The sequence below is a fragment of the Balaenoptera ricei genome, chromosome 8 (assembly GCF_028023285.1).
Source record: "Balaenoptera ricei isolate mBalRic1 chromosome 8, mBalRic1.hap2, whole genome shotgun sequence".
NCBI lineage: Eukaryota > Metazoa > Chordata > Mammalia > Artiodactyla > Balaenopteridae > Balaenoptera > Balaenoptera ricei.
Window position 1 is genome coordinate 24139655 of NC_082646.1, and position 20036 is coordinate 24159690.

The 20036-nt window shown below is 43.0% G+C and overlaps 2 protein-coding genes across 2 annotated transcripts in view; one reads left to right on the top strand and one right to left on the bottom strand.

Annotated features, from left to right (window-relative positions):
• PTS (6-pyruvoyltetrahydropterin synthase) overlaps positions 1 to 18239 on the top strand; it is a 36699-nt gene extending 18460 nt beyond the window's left edge. Inside the window, exon 6 of the mRNA XM_059930460.1 lies at positions 18164 to 18239. Coding sequence (XP_059786443.1) covers positions 18164 to 18206 — 43 coding nt within the window. The 3' untranslated portion in view covers positions 18207 to 18239. The remainder of the gene's footprint in view (positions 1 to 18163) is intronic.
• PLET1 (placenta expressed transcript 1) lies at positions 6261 to 18340 on the bottom strand. Its single transcript, XM_059930458.1, has 4 exons — positions 18138 to 18340; positions 13526 to 13727; positions 9971 to 10032; positions 6261 to 6994 (listed from the first exon to the last, which is right to left on the bottom strand). The coding sequence occupies exons 1-4, from the start codon at positions 18319 to 18321 to the stop codon at positions 6906 to 6908; spliced, it is 537 nt and encodes a 178-aa protein (XP_059786441.1). The 5' UTR covers positions 18322 to 18340; the 3' UTR covers positions 6261 to 6905.
• Between the last annotated feature and the right edge of the window lie 1696 nt (positions 18341 to 20036).

Here is a 20036-nt window from a genome sequence, read left to right on the forward strand (position 1 = left end):
ATTACATATATTAAACATTTATTATCTCACATTTTTAATGTTCCAGAAATCTGGATGTGGCTTAGCTAGGACCTCTGGCTTAGAGTCACTCACAAGGCTGCAGGCATCTCAAGGCTTGACTGGGAAAGATCAGCCTCCTTACTCACTCTTGTGGTTGTTAGCAGGATTCAGTTCCTCACTGGTTGTTGGACTTAGGCCTCCATTCCTGCCTTCCTTTCTTGCCATGTAGGCCTTTTCATAGAGCAGCTTGCTTCATCAGAGTGAGCAAGGGAGAGCGCCAGCGAGAGTGAGAGGAGGGGGCCGAGGAGGGAGGGAGAAAAGTGGGTGTGTGTGTGAGTGAGGGCATGAGTGTTAGCAGGATGGAAGCCACAGTCTTGTAACCTAATCACGTTTCTGCTTTTTGTTCCTTGGAAGCAAGTCACCAGATCCGTCCCACACTCAAGGGGAGGGGATTAAACATATTCTAGAGTGTAAAGTGATATGGAGAATAGCAGGAGATAAGGCTGGAGAGGTAGGCAGGGAGTGTGTAGCATGCCCTTTTTGACCCCAGGGGAGTAAAGCACATTTCATTTTGCAAGAGTGAAAAAGATCTATGATAAGTGTCCGTTTTGTTTTTTAAACTGCAAACTTTTACATTCCTCCTGGAAATGGAATTACCTTAAAGATGGGAAACAGACTGTGCTCATTTTGCTTTTGTTATGTCTGGGATATTTCTAGCCTCCCTTGCACATAGAAAAATCATTGTTAGTTTCATGCAATTTAACTTTATAACAAGATTCTGTTGCAAGACAGACATTTTGGAAAATGCCCCAGATAAACACTATCTCTGCATAGCTACTGAGAGGACTGCTATCACCATAAAAGAGAAGTAGGGGAAAGTGATTCTTGCACTGGAAGATTTTCAAAGCAGCAGTTATGCTTTCACCAGTTAGTTTGCTTCCTTCAAAATCCACCCACCCACTCCTACCAGTATTCTGTCACCATCTAGACAGAAGTATTAATCATTAAAAAAGAGAATTAGAATTCCTTTCCCTTTCCTTTCCTGGTTGTTGGCTAAAGAAGTGACATCTCAGGCATGTATTCTTAAAGATGCCCAAGAAACAAGTCATCAGTACTTAAGCCCAAGTTCACCCTCATACAACCAGTTTACTAGTCAATGAAAATTCCCAATTTAGTATGATAAGAAGTATGAACTAAGTTTAAAAACTCTTTTTTACTTTTCACAAATATCTTAATAAATGTGAGTGCTATGGCTGGGGACAACCTGAAGAAATAGAACTAATGTTGGCCTTTACCTTTTAAAGTTTTTATTTGCACAGATAGAACCGCATATGGGTGGTTGGGTGTCTTGTGGACATCTCAAACTTAACATTTCCAAAACTGAATTTCTGATTTCTCCTTCAGAATCTTCTTTTACTAGTTCCCTAAAAATACTCATGGGAATGAGTATGGACCACCATCCATTCATTTTCTTCAAGCCAGAAATCTGGGAGTTGTCCTTGATTCCCACTCCCCCTTTTCACCTCTTACCTCCAATCTATCAGAAAGTTCTACCTCTAAATAAACAATGATTTTTGCCTCTCTCTCTCCATTTCCAATGCCACCACCCCAGTCCAGATTGCCACCATTTTTTTGCCTGGATTACTGACATGGCCTCTTAACTGGTCTCCTGCTCCACTTTGGTTCTCTTCTACACTGTCATCCCCCTCCCCCATGTTACCCCTTGAAAGCTTCCTCTTGTTTTTAAAATACAATCCAAACTTCTGACATTGTCCTGCCAAGCCCCTTATGATCCAGCCACTGCCTACTTCGCCAGCCTTAAGCTGATCACTGTGTTTTGGTCACGTTGGCCTTTGCTCATCCTAATGAACACTCACTTCATTCGTGCCTCAGGATCTTTTTTTTTTGCAAGCGAGAGAAAAATTTATTAATTGCAGCAAGTAGGGAGAACACCGGGGATCTTTCCCAAAGCAGTGTCTCTCAGGATCTTTGTGTTTACTTCCCTTCTGCCTAGAATGCTGCCCCAACCCTTGCCCCTGGCCCATTCCTCATTCCTTTCATAAAACCTAATCATTCTTCAGATCCCACCCTAAATATCACCCTCTTGAAGGCTTCCTTGATCACCCTGTATAGGTAGAAATCCTCTTATTTTCTATTACAATACCTATACAGTGCCCTTTCTTGCAGTTTTAAAATTATATATATGTTTCCTTTTGTCTTATTTATTTACTTGTTAGTTTATTGTCTGTACTCACCTCGAGGATGTCAACTTCATGAAGGCCAGAGCCCTGTCTTATTCATTGTTTCCCCAGGACCTAGCCCAGTGCCTCCTACAGAGCAGGCGCTGAATAATTATTGCATGTATGAAAGTGCCCGAAAGTAAAGCACTGGTTGAAACTGGTTTGGTAAAAATTTTGAGATTTAACACCAAAACGTCTTTTTTTAATTGAAGTGTAGTTGATTTACAATGTTTAACACCAAACTTTTAAGCATACTTCAGATAGGTGTTATTTTTTACATGCTTCAGCTTAGAGAACAACCACTGCAACATGAAATAAAATCCTCCGTCTTCCTCCAAACTTGTTTGTCTGGCTAACTTTATCTTCCTGGGGATTTTCCATTTCCATTTGTGGGTAAAATTTGTTTTAGTCCTCAACTACTAATTTAAGCACAGATAAGCTAGAATTCTGAATCACGGGTCTTTTAGTAAATTGCTGTCCTCATGACCACACCATCATTTGTTAGCAGCGCTCACTCAGGGGCTCACTAAGGTACTCCCTTTATGGCAGGACGGACAGTGAAGATTGGTGGGTAGTTACTCTCCCAGCTCCTGGAGAGTGGATTTACCCCAGGCAGAGAGGCCTCAGCTAGTCTTGCAAAGAATGCCTTTTATCATTCCATCTGTTTAGCCCCTAGGAGCAGAGTTCCTTGCAGAGTGTAGATCTAACAGATCGGTGGCAACACTGAGGCAATATGTGTTTTTCAGCAAACTAGGGCTCAATTTGTTGCCATAATAACTCAGTAATTCCCAAAGTACTAGGGGGAACGTCATGGTTCCTTTCTTGAAGGAGAAAACTGTGTTTAGAAAAGAAAAAAATGCAGCCTAACCAGGTGTGGGGTGTGACGTCTTCCGCCTTCATTTGAAGTTGTGTTGATGTCTGTGTAGTTAACTAACAGGTTTTTTGGCGTTTATTGGCTCATTGTGAATTAACGTTATGTCAGTCACAGTGTGTCCAGTGTCTCAGTCATCAGGCCCTTTAAGGTAGGAGTCAGCTCCAGTTTACTAAAAGGAATCTGGGGTTTAAGTAGATTAAGAGCTGGGATTTGAACCTAGGTTTGTGTGGCTTAAAAAAAAGAAAAAGAAAAAAAATAAACCCCAACTCAACAATTAAAATTACTATTTCAAAAAATATCCCAAGCTCTTTAAATATGCTTTGTCTACACATTTTATTTTCGCCAAAGGCTTTTTGAGTTTGTTGGACTCAAGCATCTGAGTCTGAAGTTATTTTTACATATAGGTTATATATGTATGCATCGATAAATATGCAGATATTTTTGCATATGTTAAATTATTTCCCGGTTATATTAGGTATATACATTTAACTTTATCTATCTATGGATATAACTTACATAAAAGCAGGGTGGGGTGGTACATATGTCCTGGTTTCACTGTTGTGCCACATTCAAAGAAATACAGTCCAGCAAACAGAAGTAAAATAATTCTGATTTTCACTTGTATCTCTTGAAGGACATTGCCAGAACTGGTTTGTAACCAAGAGTAGTGCCTGGGAAACCCCTCGCCTCTCCTTTCAGTCCACAGAGGCTCCAAAGCTTCTTTCTATCTCAGCCCACACAATACTCAACCCAAACTTTGCCTTTGCTTTCTCTTCTCCCACCCCCTCCCTTTTCCCAGCTCTCTATTATGTAGAATAATTTAACCCCTTTACTCATTATTTAGATTCTCTACTACAAGAGAGCCTAGGAGCTGACCCAGAAAGCCAGAAGACATTCTACTTAGAATCCTGAGGGGTGGAGGTGAAGGTGGGGCTGGAGGGAGAAAGACGGTGAAAAGTCAGACATTAGCCATTTCTTACAACAGTTACAAATGAGAAATTTTAGTCCTTGTTAGGGCACCATTTTATTTGTATATATTTATATTGTTATTTATATTATATATATTTATATAGAAATGCTTGGCTTACTTGTACATCAGTGTATTGTTCGTGGTGCCTTTTTAAGGCATTAAATAATTATGTAGTGCTTACTTTGTGCCAGGTGCTGTTCTGGGTGCTTTATATATATTAACTGATTTAATTTACACACAGCCAATAGGTAGCTACTATTTTTCTCCCTATTTTACAAATGAAGAAACCAAGGTACACAGAAGTTAAGCAACTTATACGAGGTCCCACAGCTAATAAGGGGTAAAATAAAATGAAATTGAACCCTGCAGTCTGGCTTCAGAATTTATCCTTTAAGACAATTGCCAAAACTACCCCTCTTATGAAATAAAGTTTACTGCAAGTTTTCAACACTTACTTTAAAAAATAACGTGGAGGTTGATAGACAATAAGATACTGTCTAAATTTTCTCCCTGTTCTGAGTCTCTTTCTTGCTCTGAATGGTTGGTATTGTAGTTGGACTGTTGACCAGGTCTGGAACCTTTCTGGTGTGTGAAAAATCTTTGAGGTAATGGGATTTGGAGGACATTAATTTTCTTTCCTACTTTCTCAGAATGAATTATCACTTCCCTTAAATGGGTAGGCAGTTGCTGTTTCTGACACAGAATAGGAATGCATTGAATTTACAAAACACGAAGATGCAAACAAGAAAACACACAAGTGGAAGAACAAGATTGGGCAAGAGAGTATGGGAGCGATAAATTGTCTGTCTCTTGTCTGTGCATGAGGTGCATGCAGCCTGTGGGCTTCCTTGCCGTTGCTTGTGTGCCTTTTTTTTTCGTTTTGGTCTATCACTTCCCATTAGTCAAGATCAGGATTAGCTGTCCCTGAGACTGTGAAGGTACATACTTCTTTAGCCCTTTACTCTTCTTCTGCTACTCACTGTGCTTGCCACTTACTGGATTCAGTTAAGGAGTGACCAAGGATGGCAAATATTTGGAGCCTGTTCTGCTTCAATTCCTGCCTCCTGAGCCCAACGAAGATATCACTAGTTGAATATGAAGTATTTTTGAGCCTGGATTTTGCTTCGGAATCCTTCTCAACAGTGCCCTTAGGGTGTCCTGGTTAAAGGTGCAGGCTCTAAAGTGGTATAGACCACTCTTCAAAACCCACTAGCTTCACTGTGTATTCACTGAATGACTTTGGGCAAATTATTTCTCTCTCTCTGCCTGAATGTCGTCCTCTGTGAAATGGCTATATTTCATAGGGTTGTTGTGAGGATTAAGTGAGATGATGCATATAAAGTGCTGAGTATCGCGCCTGGCAGATACCTATAGTGGCTACCAAGTGACATCACAGAAAACGGCGGAGTCAGGAGCGCCAAGAATTGGTCCCTCCACTGAAGCAGCCATTAAGCTGGCAAAATCTGTCAGGGTCAACTTGTTCTGAACTCTAGACTCTAATACAAAAAAACTTATAGTTGTTAGGGGAATGCTTAATGAGGAAAGAGGCTGCTAAATTTTGACATACATGAAAATCTGTTAGGTCACTGGCTGACCACTGAGAGAACGGAAGAGAGACTTCAGTGACCACATTCAACAAGGAACGCAGTCATTGCAAAACTAGTTTAGAAAAGTTACTAGACAAATGGATGATTGCAGCCCTCAACAAGCAACAACAGCGTACCCTGATGAGAAAGGAGAATATGATTTCCAGAGTCACCACATTATAATACTGAAAATGTTTTCAACAAAAATTAGACATACAAAATAGGAAAGTATGGCCTATTCACAGGGAGAAAGAAAAAATTTACAGAAACTGTCCCTAAGGAAGGCCAGCTGGAAGTTGGCATCCAGTCACTGAATGTTGGCATCCTGGAATTTAGCATAACTATTAAAAGAAAATGTGGTTGCTTATTACGGGAAATACCATACTTTCTTTTGGTTTTATGTTGTATTACGAGTATTATAAATATTTTGCCCATTTCTCTTAGTGGAAGTTACCATTAGGGGAAAAATGACCAGTTTGCACCTGAGAAAAATTAAAATTGAGAAAATTTTACTTTTATATCTGGCCTTAAAAATATACACACTCTCACCATTCCATTGATTTTTAAAAAAAGTTTTTATTGGAGTATAGTTGATTTACAATGTTATGTTAGTTTCAGGTGTACGGCAAAGTGAATCAGTTTTACATATACATATATCCACTCTTTTTTAGATCCTTTTCCCATATAGGCCATTACAGAGTATTGAGTAGAGTTTCCTGTGCTATACAGTAGGTCCTTATTAGTTACCTATTTTATATCCATTGATTTTTTAATGCTCACATAAATGAATAAAATTAGACGACATTTTCTGTATTTTAAGTTAATCACTCATTAAAGACATATTTGAATTTAACACATTCATTATTCTTGCTTGAAGCATAGCGTATTTGGTATGACAGAAAATAATGCCTTTATACCATAATCTTTCCCTATCCTTGGCTACTCAGACATGGTACATTCTTTTCTTTCCCTTCAAATACTACTGGTGTTGCATCTAAACAAAAGTTTAGATTGACTGCGGAATTGGCTGTCGACATGTTAAATTAAGAGCCAGAATTCCAAATTACACCCAGACCAGGTTACAAAAAGCCTAATTTGTGTCCTGAGAGATCCAGTTGAACAGCAGTGAGCAGACTGGCTACCCTTCACTAAGTGACCCTCTGGTCTCCGTTTGGGTCTGAAGCAGTGGCAGTAGAGTTGTACCTCTGAGAACGCAGAGTCTTCATTCACACAGGTCAGAGCCCTGGCTTGGGACTGAACATAGAAGGATGCAGTGGAGGCAGAAGCAATTGTTCCCCCAGCTTCCTTCTAGAAGAGGAGTTTGCTGGTGAGAAAGATGAGCAGGATCTGAATGACATCTCTCATGGGGCTGAGGAAGGCTCTGTTGGCCGAGCTTTTGGCTGTGGTTTGGGTTGTGGTTAGCTTGTGGGTTGTGGTTAGTTTGTGGGTTGTGGTTAGTTTGTGGGTTGGGGTTGTGGTTAGTTTGTGGGTCGGGGTTGTGGTTAGTTTGTGGGTTGTGGTTAGTTTGTGGGTCGGGGTTGTGGTTAGTTTGTGGGTTGTGGTTAGTTTGTGGGTCAGGGTTGTGGTTAGTTTGTGGGTTGTGGTTAGTTTGTGGGTCGGGGTTGTGTTTAGTTTGTGGGTCGGGGTTGTGTTTAGTTTGTGGGTTGGGCTTGTGGTTAGTTTGTGGGTCGGGGTTGTGTTTAGTTTGTGGGTCGGGGTTGTGTTTAGTTTGTGGGTTGGGCTTGTGGTTAGTTTGTGGGTCGGGGTTGTGTTTAGTTTGTGGGTTGGGCTTGTGGTTAGTTTGTGGGTTGGGCTTGTGTTTAGTTTGTGGGTCGGGGTTGTGTTTAGTTTGTGGGTTGGGCTTGTGTTTAGTTTGTGGGTTGGGCTTGTGTTTAGTTTGTGGGTCGGGGTTGTGTTTAGTTTGTGGGTTGGGCTTGTGGTTAGTTTGTGGGTTGGGCTTGTGGTTAGTTTGTGGGTCGGGGTTGTGGTTAGTTTGTGGGTTGTGGTTAGTTTGTGGGTCGGGGTTGTGTTTAGTTTGTGGGTCGGGGTTGTGGTTAGTTTGTGGGTTGTGGTTAGTTTGTGGGTTGGGGTTGTGGTTAGTTTGTGGGTTGGGCTTGTGGTTAGTTTGTGGGTCGGGGTTGTGTTTAGTTTGTGGGTCGGGGTTGTGTTTAGTTTGTGGGTTGGGCTTGTGGTTAGTTTGTGGGTCGGGGTTGTGGTTAGCTTGTGGGTTGGGATTGGGGTTGTGGTTGTGGTTGGCTTGATTGTGGAGATCTTGGTGGTCAAGTTTGAGGTTGTCCCTGGGAAAAAAAATGGCATCAGGACCTCTTTTGGGTGGCGAGTGGGCACTAGAGAAACTAGGCTAATGTGACGGAATGCTGGAGCCAGAGTTCATGGGCAGAATTCAGTGAACACTTCGCAAGGGCCAAGTGGGTGTAGAGGAGGGGAAACTAGGGGTACAGAATGTTAAGGAACAAAAAATAGGAAACACTCTGACCTTAAGATCTATGGAAGAAGGAATTTATACTGAACTTACATAACTATTGAATTTGCTGTTGGGAAGGCAGTCTGCCTTCAAATGTCCTCATGTCCTTAATATTATATTCGATCAATCAGTGCGAATATGATCCAGAGTGGTACAATTTTATTTTATTTTTTTTGCTAATTTCAAAGTTTCCACGTAAAGGTTATAAGTACTAGACACCATCCAGACTTGAGGATGGCTGACTCTGCTTTAAAGGAAGTGGAAGGAGGCCCTGTCCAAATGCTTGAATCCCTTTTTGTGGTGTCTGAGGCACTGGTCATTTTCACAGGCAGTGATCTGACCACATGTTGGTTCTCTGAGGTTGCCTTGCAGAGAAGCAGAGAAAGCCAGGCCTACATCCCTGGGGGGTTATCTGATCCTGGAAAACTGGAGCTTGGCAATGATACTTCCAAGGGTCTGAGTGAACCACAGAGGGGACTATAGGATGAAGAAGGGAAATGCCAAGTGATTTGCGCAGACCTGTGCATTCTGCCCACTTTCACGGTGCCTTCCAGCTCTGTGGCATTGTCTTATCTCATTTAGCATTTCCTCAGGGCAAATGTTTCTCTAGGACATCACTGAGCCCTGAACAGAACCACTTCTGAACAGAACCACTTTCTTCTTTTTTAAAATCTGGATTTTATTAGCATGGAACTAAGGAGTCCTGACTAGAGACCAACTTTTTTTTTTTTTTTCCTTTCCTAGCATCTATATGAGTGTTCATTTCAAAAATGTCCTGGAGAAAGAAAATAACATCCCAAACTTTTCACAGAGGGGAAGCCACCAAGGAAACAGTTAAGGCTTTCATATAATAGTTTCATTAGGCATAATCACTTTAATATTTGTTGTTGAAAATAGATACGCCTTTTATCACATTTGCAATGCTTGACTGACAGGAAAATGCGCAGCGTACTAGATGTATTTCAGTGTTTGGGGGCTCACGAGGAAGACCTGTTATCTGGACACTGAGAAAGACTAATGTGACTTCTTCTCGGTTGAAGCTTGTATTTAAAAACTTCATTGAAAAAAAAAAAAGATTGTCTTTATAGTTTTAAAGTAAGTTTAAGAAAAGTCGCGAAAAGTATAAGATGTGGAATTTGAGTCCTAGTTTTGCCATTTACTGTCTGTGTGGCCTTGGGCAAATTACCTATCTTCTCTGAACCTCAGTTTCTTGAATTTGTTTTTGCTTGCGAGAGAGAGATAAGAGAGAAGGAAGGGTGCAGAGAAGGGAGAAGGGCAGGGAGCCTCAGCATGGTTTGAAGTTGAGGACTACAGCCTGGGAAAGGCCAGTGGAAATTCCTGGTGGTTGTGCTGGAGGCCAGAGGCCACTCTGAGAACTAATGAAATTATTGGTTTTCTATGCTATCAACCCTGCTTTGTGCAAATCTCCCTTCTCATCCCTTAAACCCTTCGGTAAAGTCTGCTATACCAATGAAGGCTTTGTGTGAGGTGGTATTCTTGTGAAAATTGAGGAAGGAACCAACTTCCATATCCACATCTGTGTGGTATTGAATGGAAACAGCTCCTGAGGAAGCCGGCGTCTGGAGCCACAAGTGACCATGAGAATCGAAGGCCCCTTGGAATTGGCTTTTGTTTTCCACAGGGCACAGGATAAGGGATTGAGCTAATCTTATGTAGACCTCAAGGTTCTGGGAGACTCAACTGGTATCTGGGTGGCACATGATTACCCATGACTTTTTTCTAGGAAACCCACAAGATAATTTTCCGGGCCGATGGATTTCACTGCCAGATATGTAAATAGACTGCAGAGGAACTTACCATTTCTTTTCAGCATCATAAAAGAAACTCTAGCCGTGTTGTGGAAATCGACTGTGAAGACTCTGTGGAGGGCAAATTGATGAGAGATGATGGTGAGGAATTCACAAGTTCAGCTCACATTGCTGCCTTCCCAGGGGACCCCAACCTCTTAGTTCCTTTTGTGCTTAAATTCTTTACAGCACAAGTAGCAGATCATTCAGTACTGGTCTGCTGTATACTGTCTTGACCAAGATCTTCCACAGTTTTGCTCCAGACAAAATCATGTCCATCCCTCTCCCCCACCAACACCAGCACCCTGAATTCCCCACAGGCTGGTATACACGGCTGGTCTTTGTTCAGGCTAGTCTTTCTGCTTGTAATACCAGTCCCAGGCACATCTGCCCACAGACTCGACAGTAGCCTCTATGAAATTGTTTCTCCTGGTTGTCATGGACCCAGACAGAGCTCCATCTGAGAGACATGCCCCTCTACTGCACTGCCTTGCTGTGAGCCTCTCCCGCCACTGGAGGGCCAGCTCTTCGAGGGCAAGTTCTGTTGTCAACAACGCCTGACACGTAGCGTCATAGGTGCTTAATGTTCATTAAATGATCTGTACAGCTTGGTCTGTTGTTCTGATATCACTGGGTCCATTATTATATCAGTCTCTTGTTCATACATTGAACAATTAATGAGAGTGCACTACATGCCAGTCACTGTGGTTAGTGCTGAGGGGACAGTGGTGAACACAGCAGGAGTGGTTCTTACCCTGGAGACTTTATACGAATAGTCAACTGACAAGGAAGTGATCGCAGTCATGATACGTGCTCTGACGAAGCAGTGGCAGTGATGAGAGTGAGTAAACAGGGAGCGGAACTTGATCTAGGGGCTCAGGGAGCGCTTTCTGAGGACGTGCTGTGTAACCTCAGTAATTATTTCTGTAGAGGCCCTGCCTCCCAACCCTCATTGTGAAGTTCGGTGGGCAGGAACCTCTTCACGTTGCCTTTTGTGCCCTATTCAGCGTAGTGGGCTTCCCCCATCGTACGTGCTGCTCCCCTTTCCTCGTCAGCCTCGCTGATCAAGGCTGCATGTGTACATCGTAAACAAGCAGAGAGGCCAGTGCATCACAGCAGGTGCGAGTGAGGAGGGGTCTGGAGACCGCACTGTTGGTGGGAATGTGCTGCTTCCCTTGAAGATTGTCACCACCGTTTGGTGTTCTATCTGTTGTTGCATGGAGTGTGGAGGCCTTAAGGAGGTGAGATGAAGGGAAAACCATTGCCCTCATTAGCCCTGGCCGGCTTCTAAGGGGCTGCTGTCATCGTGAGGCTGGGTTGTAGCAGCTCCCTTTGGATTCTAGTCTTGCAGGTCGCTCTGTGGGCATAATAGCACCTCCTCCAGAGCCAGCTAGGTCCGACCAGGCCCGGGCATGGCTGGAGGGGCTGGAGTGACTTGGCAGCATCACCATCACCGCTGTCTACAGAGACTTGGTGGCAGTTCATAGTGGACATGGCCTGATGGTCAGACCTGCCCTTTCAGTACAAAATGGCAGTCTGAAAGTATAAGGACCTCTCAACATTTGGTTCTTAAAGTGAACTTGAAAATAAATCCCTAGCTGGGAGGGAAGTTTTTTGTTAAAGTCCCCAGGTGGCCTCACCTCAGAATCTGAGTGTGTCCATTTTGTGCAACAGGAAGAAGCCAGTTTTATTGTACAATCATCACACTTTCTGCCAGCAAGCCATTTCCAAAATGAATCTATGTTTTAAAAAATGATTCTCTGTGTCATGGTGAAACTGAGTCCCTCTAAAACTGAGATCCCCTGCTGAGTTTATGATTAACCACTCTATCAAAAACTTTATTTTCTTTCTTGTCCCACTCCCCACCCCCATTCCCCTTAGGATTGAAGAGTATCAAAGAAATGGGGGGACTGAAACCAAGCAGGACCCTGGGGGCCCACCCTCGTACAAAAGCCCCACCATGTCCCCCCATTTCTTGTTTGTAGAAAAAGGCTTTAGTCTCCTAGACCCTCCTCAAGTTCCAAAGAGCAGACTTAAGCAGTTACTAATTAGGGAAGTGAGGGAATGCAGAAACAAAGGAAAGCAGTCAAGAAATAATAATTCAGTGATAAAACAGAGTCCTAGTTCTCCTCAAGGGATACATATAACAATCTGACACATATCTTTGTGTTGTTCTGCAGAAACTAAGACCCCTGCCCAAGTGGAGGATGGTGCCTACATGGTGACCACAAGCACGTAGACCCCCAGACTGGTTGTAATCAGAAGGTTGATGATTCAGATTCCTGAAGCATCACCCTGTTACCTCACCACCACCAACCAATCAGAAGAAAGTCATGCCCCCTGCAAACTTCACCCCAAATGTGGCCTTTAAAAGACCTTCCCTGAAAGCCATTGTGGAGGCCGGGTCTTTTGAGCATGAGCCACCTGTTCTCCTTGCTTGGTGCCTGCAATAAATGCTGCACTTTCCTTCATCACAACCCGGAGTCAGTAAATTGGCTCTGCTGTGCAGCAGGTGAGTGGACCCAAGTTTGGTTTGGTAACAATGGCCGCTGAGTACCCCTCCTCCAGGCTCTTGGCTACTGGCAGCTTCTCTGCACCCCCAGTTTAGCAAGGGCTCCTGGAGGACTGCCCTGGGGGTTGGCAGAGAGGGGAATGCTCAGGTGGCCAGATGGTTTCAAGACGAGTGTCTTTATTTTTAACTGTTTGCTGCTGCTGCCCCCAACCCTGCCTGGCTCTGGAGTACTGTCTGCCCCAGACTAATAGGAATGAATTGGGTGGGAGTAGGAGGGAATATAGAGAATTTGAAGCAAACTGGGTGCCAGTGACAAGGATTCTTTTCTTGACCAAACTTTAGTCAGGCTCTGGAACCTTCTCCTAGGCCCATCTGCGCACTTCCTTGTAAAATCCAGTTTTAGCCAGAATCCTCATAAGTCAGTTTAGCAAGAACCTCCCACCCTTGATATCTGATCACCTTTATTATCTGATTGAATTCCTCATCCTCTACTATCCCCCAGGTGATATCAGATCAGCTTGGCCTCCCTTAAGCAAGAATCCTGTTAGGTCAGTTTAGCCAGAGCCCCCTTACAGGTCTTGATGTTTCCTCTTAGTGATTTTCCATCCACCGAGCCCTCACCCTGTTCCTGGGCTGTAAATTCCCACTTGCCCATGTTGTATTCAGAGTTGAGACTTGTTCCATACTGAGGTCTCTTTTCTCTTATTGCGATAGTCCTGAATAAAATCTGTTTTTGTTCATTCATTCATTCGTTTTGCTTTAGCTACTATCCAGCTCTGGTTTTCTTTAACACCAATTCTTTTCTGTTCATGTTGAGCATACCTGGTGTGTGTGTGTGTGCGTGTGTGTGTGTGTGTGTGTGTGTGAGATGTATAAACTTCTACAGATAAATGTAGGACAAAGAACGATGAGGCAGAAAAGGAGTACAGCTACTGAATTATCCACGTCATATCTGGATTGTATTTTGAGTCCTCCAAGGTCAGTATAAAACTGTACAAACATAATATGAAATTGTAAAAGCCCAAAGCAAATCATATATGGATATGTTCTTACTGTAGCTCGACTGCAGTTATGTTCATGGAACTAGGAGATACCCATTTTGCCTCGAAGAGCTTGCTGTATGGGCTCTTCATGTGGTACAAGACACTGCCGTTGCCATACTTGTCAGCTTTTTGCCAGGAGCCAATGACTGAGTCGTGCTGGTCCATTGCTCGCAGGACCACAGAGCTAATACTGTTATTCACAGGAACTGACACTAGGAGGAAATGAGAAGGAAACAATCAGCCATCTGTGCAGTAAGACAAGAGATGGGGGTCATGAAATCAAAATTAAGTGTGAAAAAAGAAAGTTACAAGTAGTATGTAAATATAGTGTGGTCCCATTTTTGTGAAATAAGTTGAAAAAAGTCTGGAAGGAAATACATCAAGATATTAACTATGGGGATTTCTTGGTTGTGGGGTTATAGATGGTTTTTATTTTCTTCCTAGTTCTTCTTTGTGTTTTCCAAGTTTTCTACAGGAAAAGGTGAACAAAAGAAGACCTGTACTCTGGCCCTGGTTTTGCTACATATCAGGGATGAGGTCCTGGCTGACTTTTAACCTCTTGAGCCCTGTTCCTATCTGCCAGATGAGAGTTCTGCCCTTCTCTCAGGGAGAATGGAGTATGGGGAGAGAAGGGGTGGATGCATGTGAAAGGGTCAAGTGGGCCTCCTGGGAAGTGCTTCAAGAAATAAGGGACTGTTACTGCCAAGTCAAAGCAAAGCCTATTTCCTGGTTGCAGAAATGCTGATGTTCTTGGTCTTTGTTGTTGAGAGTGAGGGAAGGGGGGGCCTCTGAGACCCAGAGGCCCTAATCCAAGTACCTGTCAAATAACCACTTAGGGTTCCCTGACCCCCTCCACTCAGGTGAGTCTCACCTGTTGACCTAGCCCAGCATGTGCCCACAGGGACCCCACTGACACTTGTTAATTCCACCTGTTATTTTCAGCCTTCTGATGTGTAATGGGGAGGGAATTTCAAGAGACTATTTCAGTTTGTCCATTTCCTCCCTTAGAAGATCCCTTCTGAACAAATTTCTCAATGCTAGGGCCCTCTCAGCCACCCCAAATTCTTTTAAAGGCTTCTCCTTTACAAAATAAAGAAAATTGATCTTGTAGCACAATAGGATTAGACAGTCCTGGATCTGAATCCTAGCCCTAACATTTAAGACCAAGTCACTTCACCTCTGATCCTTGGTTTCTTTCCTGTTCATCATTCACTCCACAAATATTTATTGAATGCCTACTTTGCACTAGGGTTGGTTCTAGGTGTGAGGATAATGACATTATCTCTCATTGTATGGAGATCATGATACCTTATCTTGAAAGGTTCCTGGGAGACTGAAGAGAAGAATGTAAAGACTTTAATACCGGTGGGTGTTGGATAAGTTGCCATTGTTTTTCTTAGCACGAAACATTTCTCTGTTCTGTCTGTTTTTGCCAGTCAACGTTGCTGAGCCAGATTCCCCCATCCTGACTTGCTCAGCGAGAACCTGACATTTGTCCTAGATGTGTGTGCATGGTGGTGAGGTGGATGGTGATGAGTGATGGTGTCATCCAGTCATCAAGCCTGTCAGCTCTCCCCTGGGCTTGCCTTTGTCCTTTCTTCTGTTTTCCACCCCCCTCTCTGGCTTACATCTGCCTTTCATCCCTCCTAGTTATCTGTATTATCCAGATTCCTGGCCTCCATAGTCCCCTCCCTTCAGGCTTCAGCCTGATCAGACTTGCACACTCAACACTTCCATCAGGACACACACCTGTCCAAAACCTTCAAAGTGCTCTTCTAGAGCCTCTAAACGTTTCTGGTTTTATATTTCTGCTTCTGTTGCTTGCAGTACCCAGCGCATGGCTCTTATGATCCTCATAACCCAGATCACTCTGCTGTTTCCACCCCCACTCTGGGGCAGCCAGGCTTCCTCTGCTTCTGCAGACACACCTGGCTTGCCTGCCTCTGGCCTTTGTTCATATCTGGTGCCTGTCTGGAATCTTCCTTCCTTCTCATCTCACATCACATCCCCACTTACTCTCCAAGATCCTGCTGATGTCCCACCTCTGGGCTCTTTTCCTCTCACTCTTGAATCATGTAGTTTTTTTTTTTTTTTTTTTACTAGAGAGTTGAGTTAATTACATTCTGGCTTGTACTACACACTGTAGTTTCACCTATGTATCTGACCAGCCCAGTTCTGGGCACCTGGAGGGCACTAAATAACTACTCATTGATTGATTTTTAAAAAGTTGTGCATCCAGTATTGTATAGTGCCTTAAAGCTGAAGTTTCAGGAAAAAAAGGCAAGCAAGTTAGATTTTCTTGCCCACGGAAGTAAAAAATGGAGACAGATGCTTAGCCAGCGCAGTTGTAATATAAATACTACTACTGTATGAGTTTCTTTAACTGATACCAAGTCAGACACAGAGAACCTGTTCTAAGATATTGCCTGAGATACAGTTGTGTCTTGGAACCAGCCAAACCATTTGTACATGTCTTACCAATGTTAACACAAACCCTGAAATTTAAAAAAATTTCAATATTAAAATGAGGAGAAGCAGTTGGCCTGTGTGGGCATTTACTCAGTCTCCCCAAAAGTCCCAAGTCCCAGCAAGTTCCTATAATGACACAAGGAAATCATGGAGCCTGTTGTGTAATTCTAGGTGTGGAATCTGGTACATCACATCTCCGAGGGCATAGGATTTTGATTCTCAACTTAAATCATTCCTATAGTGAGTCAGTTTATCACAGAGCTTTAGCACATTTCTGTTCTGAGATGAAATCACATGAAGTTTGGGGAAGTGCATGACACGTAGTAGGCATTCAGTGAGCCTTAGTTCCTCTTCTCCTTTCTCTCTGCTCTACCCGATGCCTCTGTAAATGCTGTGATGTCCCTCTCATCCAGCACGTTCCCTTTCAAGGGGTCTTATGGATCATCTTTTGATTCTTCTTTCTTCTGTCTTCCTACTTTCAGATGGCTCCTCTGCCACCCCCACCCCCAGTCCTGCACCCCTTGCATCTTCACAAGATAGGTTTCTTTTTCTTACATTTCAACAGCAAAATTCCTCACGTCGTGATGTGTTACCTTAAGTCAGAGGTCTGAGATCTCTGACCATCCAGGTCCTGCTCTGTATACAAGGTCACACACATGCCCTCCTGGTCCTCATCTTGAATCACAAGATTATCCTCCCTGCCCTGTTTAGGACAAGATCTGCTGCCTCAGGGAGTGGGACGTAGGGAGACCCACCACAGCTGAGGCACTTAGTGACAGTCCCCAAGAAAAAATAGAAAAAAGGACTAGCCAGGATGAGTGTGTGAAGGCAGACCATAGTCATTCTCCTGCTGAAGCCTGGAATCTGTAGAGCATGGGTATAGATATCACCCTGGTGTTCTCTGCAAAATTTGGTTAGAGTTCTAAGAGAGGCAGGATAACATGGTAGATGAGGAGGCAGGCTCTGAAGCTGGACGGCCTGGCTAGACAAAGCAGAACAAATCTTGGCTATTATTTAGGTTCAGATATTAGCTGTGCAACCTACTAGTGACCTTGGGTAAAACTTTAACTTTCCTGTGCTTCAGTTCTCATCTGTAAAATGGGGAAGATAATAGCATTTACCCTTAGAACAGTACTCAGCACACAGTATGGTGTCTTAGCTCTCATTACTGTAACTGAGAGGCATATAGTGTAGTGGTTAAGAGCAGGGTCTCTGAAGCTAGGATGCTCGGGTTCACATCCCAGGTCCATCATTTAAGCAGCTCTGTGACCTGAGCAAGTCACTAACATCTCTACCTCTGTTTTCTCATTGACAAACAAGGAATGACAACAGTATCTACCTAGTAGGTCATTGTGAAGACTAAATACATTAGTACATGTAAACAGCCATATTAAATTTGTTGTTATTATGAAAGTTATTCAAGAGCACTTGCCTTGACTTGTAGGTTTGACTGATCCCAAAAAGGATGTTTATAAAATATTTCTAGGCACCTCAAAGAAAAGCACTGGATTAGGAATGAAAAGACTAAGATTCAAGAGGCAGTTCTGCCACTTATTAGCTGTGAGACCCTGAGCAAGTCATTTAACTTCTCTCAGCTTCAGGCTCCTCATTTATCAGGTGGGATAGTAATACTTTCCCTGTCTACCTCACCAGATTTTCCACCCATAGACTAAATGTGAACAGCGTCTCCTGGAGTTGTGCCGTATACAATCATCCATGGTGGCATTGTTTTATCAAGTGGATGGGAAAAGACTACAAACTGTGGTGCAATTTTTATCCCTTAAAATAATAAAAATGCCCCTCCCCCCAATACCGACTGTTTTAAGTAAAAAAAAAAAGCCCAAATTATTTAAGTGAGAGAGCTTGCCGCAGTTGTGCTCTTGCTGGGACTCGGTTAACCTGAGTGTTGGGATATAATGACTCCCATGGCTCAGGTTCACACAGGGGACATGCAGAAATAGGAAATAGTCCCACCCAACACATCCTCTCACATGTTCTCATTCTCCCTCTTTCTGCCTCTGTGTCCCAGACGGGTCAAAAACACATGTTTTGTTTGTGTCATTGAGAGCAGGGATGGAGGGGTATGTTCTGCAATTCCGGTTTTATCTACCCTCAGAGAACAGAGGACAGCAGAGAGAATGGTTTCTACTTACCTGTGTAGACTGTATTGCTTTTATAGACGTTCGGGTTGGCATGGATTCCTGAGTAAGTGGTGGCAATGACCTTACTGAAGAACGTGCAGTTGTCATTGTGATTTATACAGCTGGCAGGAGAACACAGCAGTCCAAGGCACAGAAACAGCCCCAGTGGCAGCAGCAGGGACCTGAGGATTGCCATGGTCTTGATCTGTTTGGAAACTGCTGGGCCTGGAACTGGGTAAGAGCTACAACTCACCTGTTTATATGCTCTGGGGCTGGAACTTCTGGGTGAGGTCATACATGCAAATCTCCTGCCCACTCCTCCCTAAGATGAACTGGCTTCTGGAATTTGGCCCAAGATATCACCAGGAATGAATCTCCTTGTATCTGTCACCATGACCCTTTGCCAATTCCAGTTTTGCTCATGAAGGGGAATGTACTGATCGTGGTTTTATTTTGCCTCTCATTCACCTCAGCATCTGACATTTGAAGGAAGCTGTGAGAAGGGGTTAATACTGGCAAAGTGAAATTCAGAGTTGAGTAATTATCACATACCTGTCCTGTTTAGGAACTACACTCTTCTACCTACAGGAAACTCAGGCATTAAAGCACTTTTCTTCATGGAATATTACATATCCTTTCCAGCTCTCCTTAATCGAACATGTCTCCTGTCCCAGTTCATTTTGTGACTATCATAGAACTAGAAAGACTGTGCTTTTGGATTTATATTTGTTTCTTTGGAAAGAAACAGCTTTGGTTCATCTTGCTCCTGCCTGACACTTTCCTCTATACTACTGTAGCACAAGGAAACTACTGAAAAAAAATCAGAAAATATGTTTTTTTCATAATTCTTCTCTGATTTTAATTCACTCACTGAAGGAGAAAAGAGGAGAGATGTATTCTGTGTGAGTAGAAAGAAAACAAAAAATGTAGAATTGAATCAAAGAGATATTTATAAATGTTTTTTTCAAGAGAAGCACTTACAGAATGGTGGAGTGAGGACCTCTGAAAAACCCACTCCTCCAGAAAAGCAATGAGCAAAAACAGTCTAAATCAACTTTTTCAGAACTCTAGAAATTAAGCAAAGACTTGCAACAATTCAAGGAGCATTTGTTTAAGAAAAGTGGCTGAATCTCATTAAACATAGTGAGCATCGAGGCATTTTAACTTGCCCTGTTCCCATCCCTCTTACCCCACCTCTTCAAGTAGCCTTAGAAACCAACAGCCTTGCAACTATGATAGCCATGAAGACCAGCAAACTAGCAGCCAATAGGGAGGGGACAGAATGGGCTTGGAGTGCTCCAAAAAGCTTCATTTCCAGAGAATTGTCACTATATGACCTGTCTGCAAATTGCCTATAAAGCTGAATTCTCAGGGCTTTCAGAACTTTCTCTGTGCAAACAGCCTTATTGCTAGGGTATTTGTTGAAAATAATCAGTGGGAAGTTTTTAACATTGCAGCTGTTTGAAGCAGTGGTTGCAACTGGGACTAACAAGGAGCTGAGCAAAAAATTTAAAAGAAAAAACTGGGACTGAGATGTTGGTTGGGGGCCTTGGAAAGCTCTGACAAATTCCTGGGAATCTAAAAGGTCATCTGCATGTACAGAGCTATGCACATGCCCAGAAAAGATCTGAGAAAGCCCTAATCTCTCATCTCTGGCTGACTTGAGGGTCTATACAAGTAAGAAATGTAGGCAAAGGCAGAGTTGTAAACTGCCTATTTGACCAGTGAAGGCATGCACACAGAGAGGAAGTTGGCAAAGGTTGAGAGACTTATTGGTTCAAGACATTTAGGAAATCTCTGTCTATTCATTAGCTGACCACTAAGCTAACTAAGCAGAGACTTCAGTGGCCACACATAATAAAGAATACTGACTTTGCAGAATGAATTAATTCAGAAAAGTTGCTAAATAAA

Excerpts from the sequence above, each read along its gene's own strand:
- PLET1 (XM_059930458.1), bottom strand. The coding sequence starts at position 18,321 with ATGGCAATCCTCAGGTCCCTGCTGCTGCCACTGGGGCTGTTTCTGTGC. Across the intron at positions 10,033-13,525 it reads ATAACTGCAGTCGAGCTACA|AGTCTTCACAGTCGATTTCC; the intron begins GTAAGAACATAT and ends TGCCCTCCACAG. Across the intron at positions 6,995-9,970 it reads TATGATGCTGAAAAGAAATG|CAAACTCCTCTTCTAGAAGG; the intron begins GTAAGTTCCTCT and ends CTTTCTCACCAG.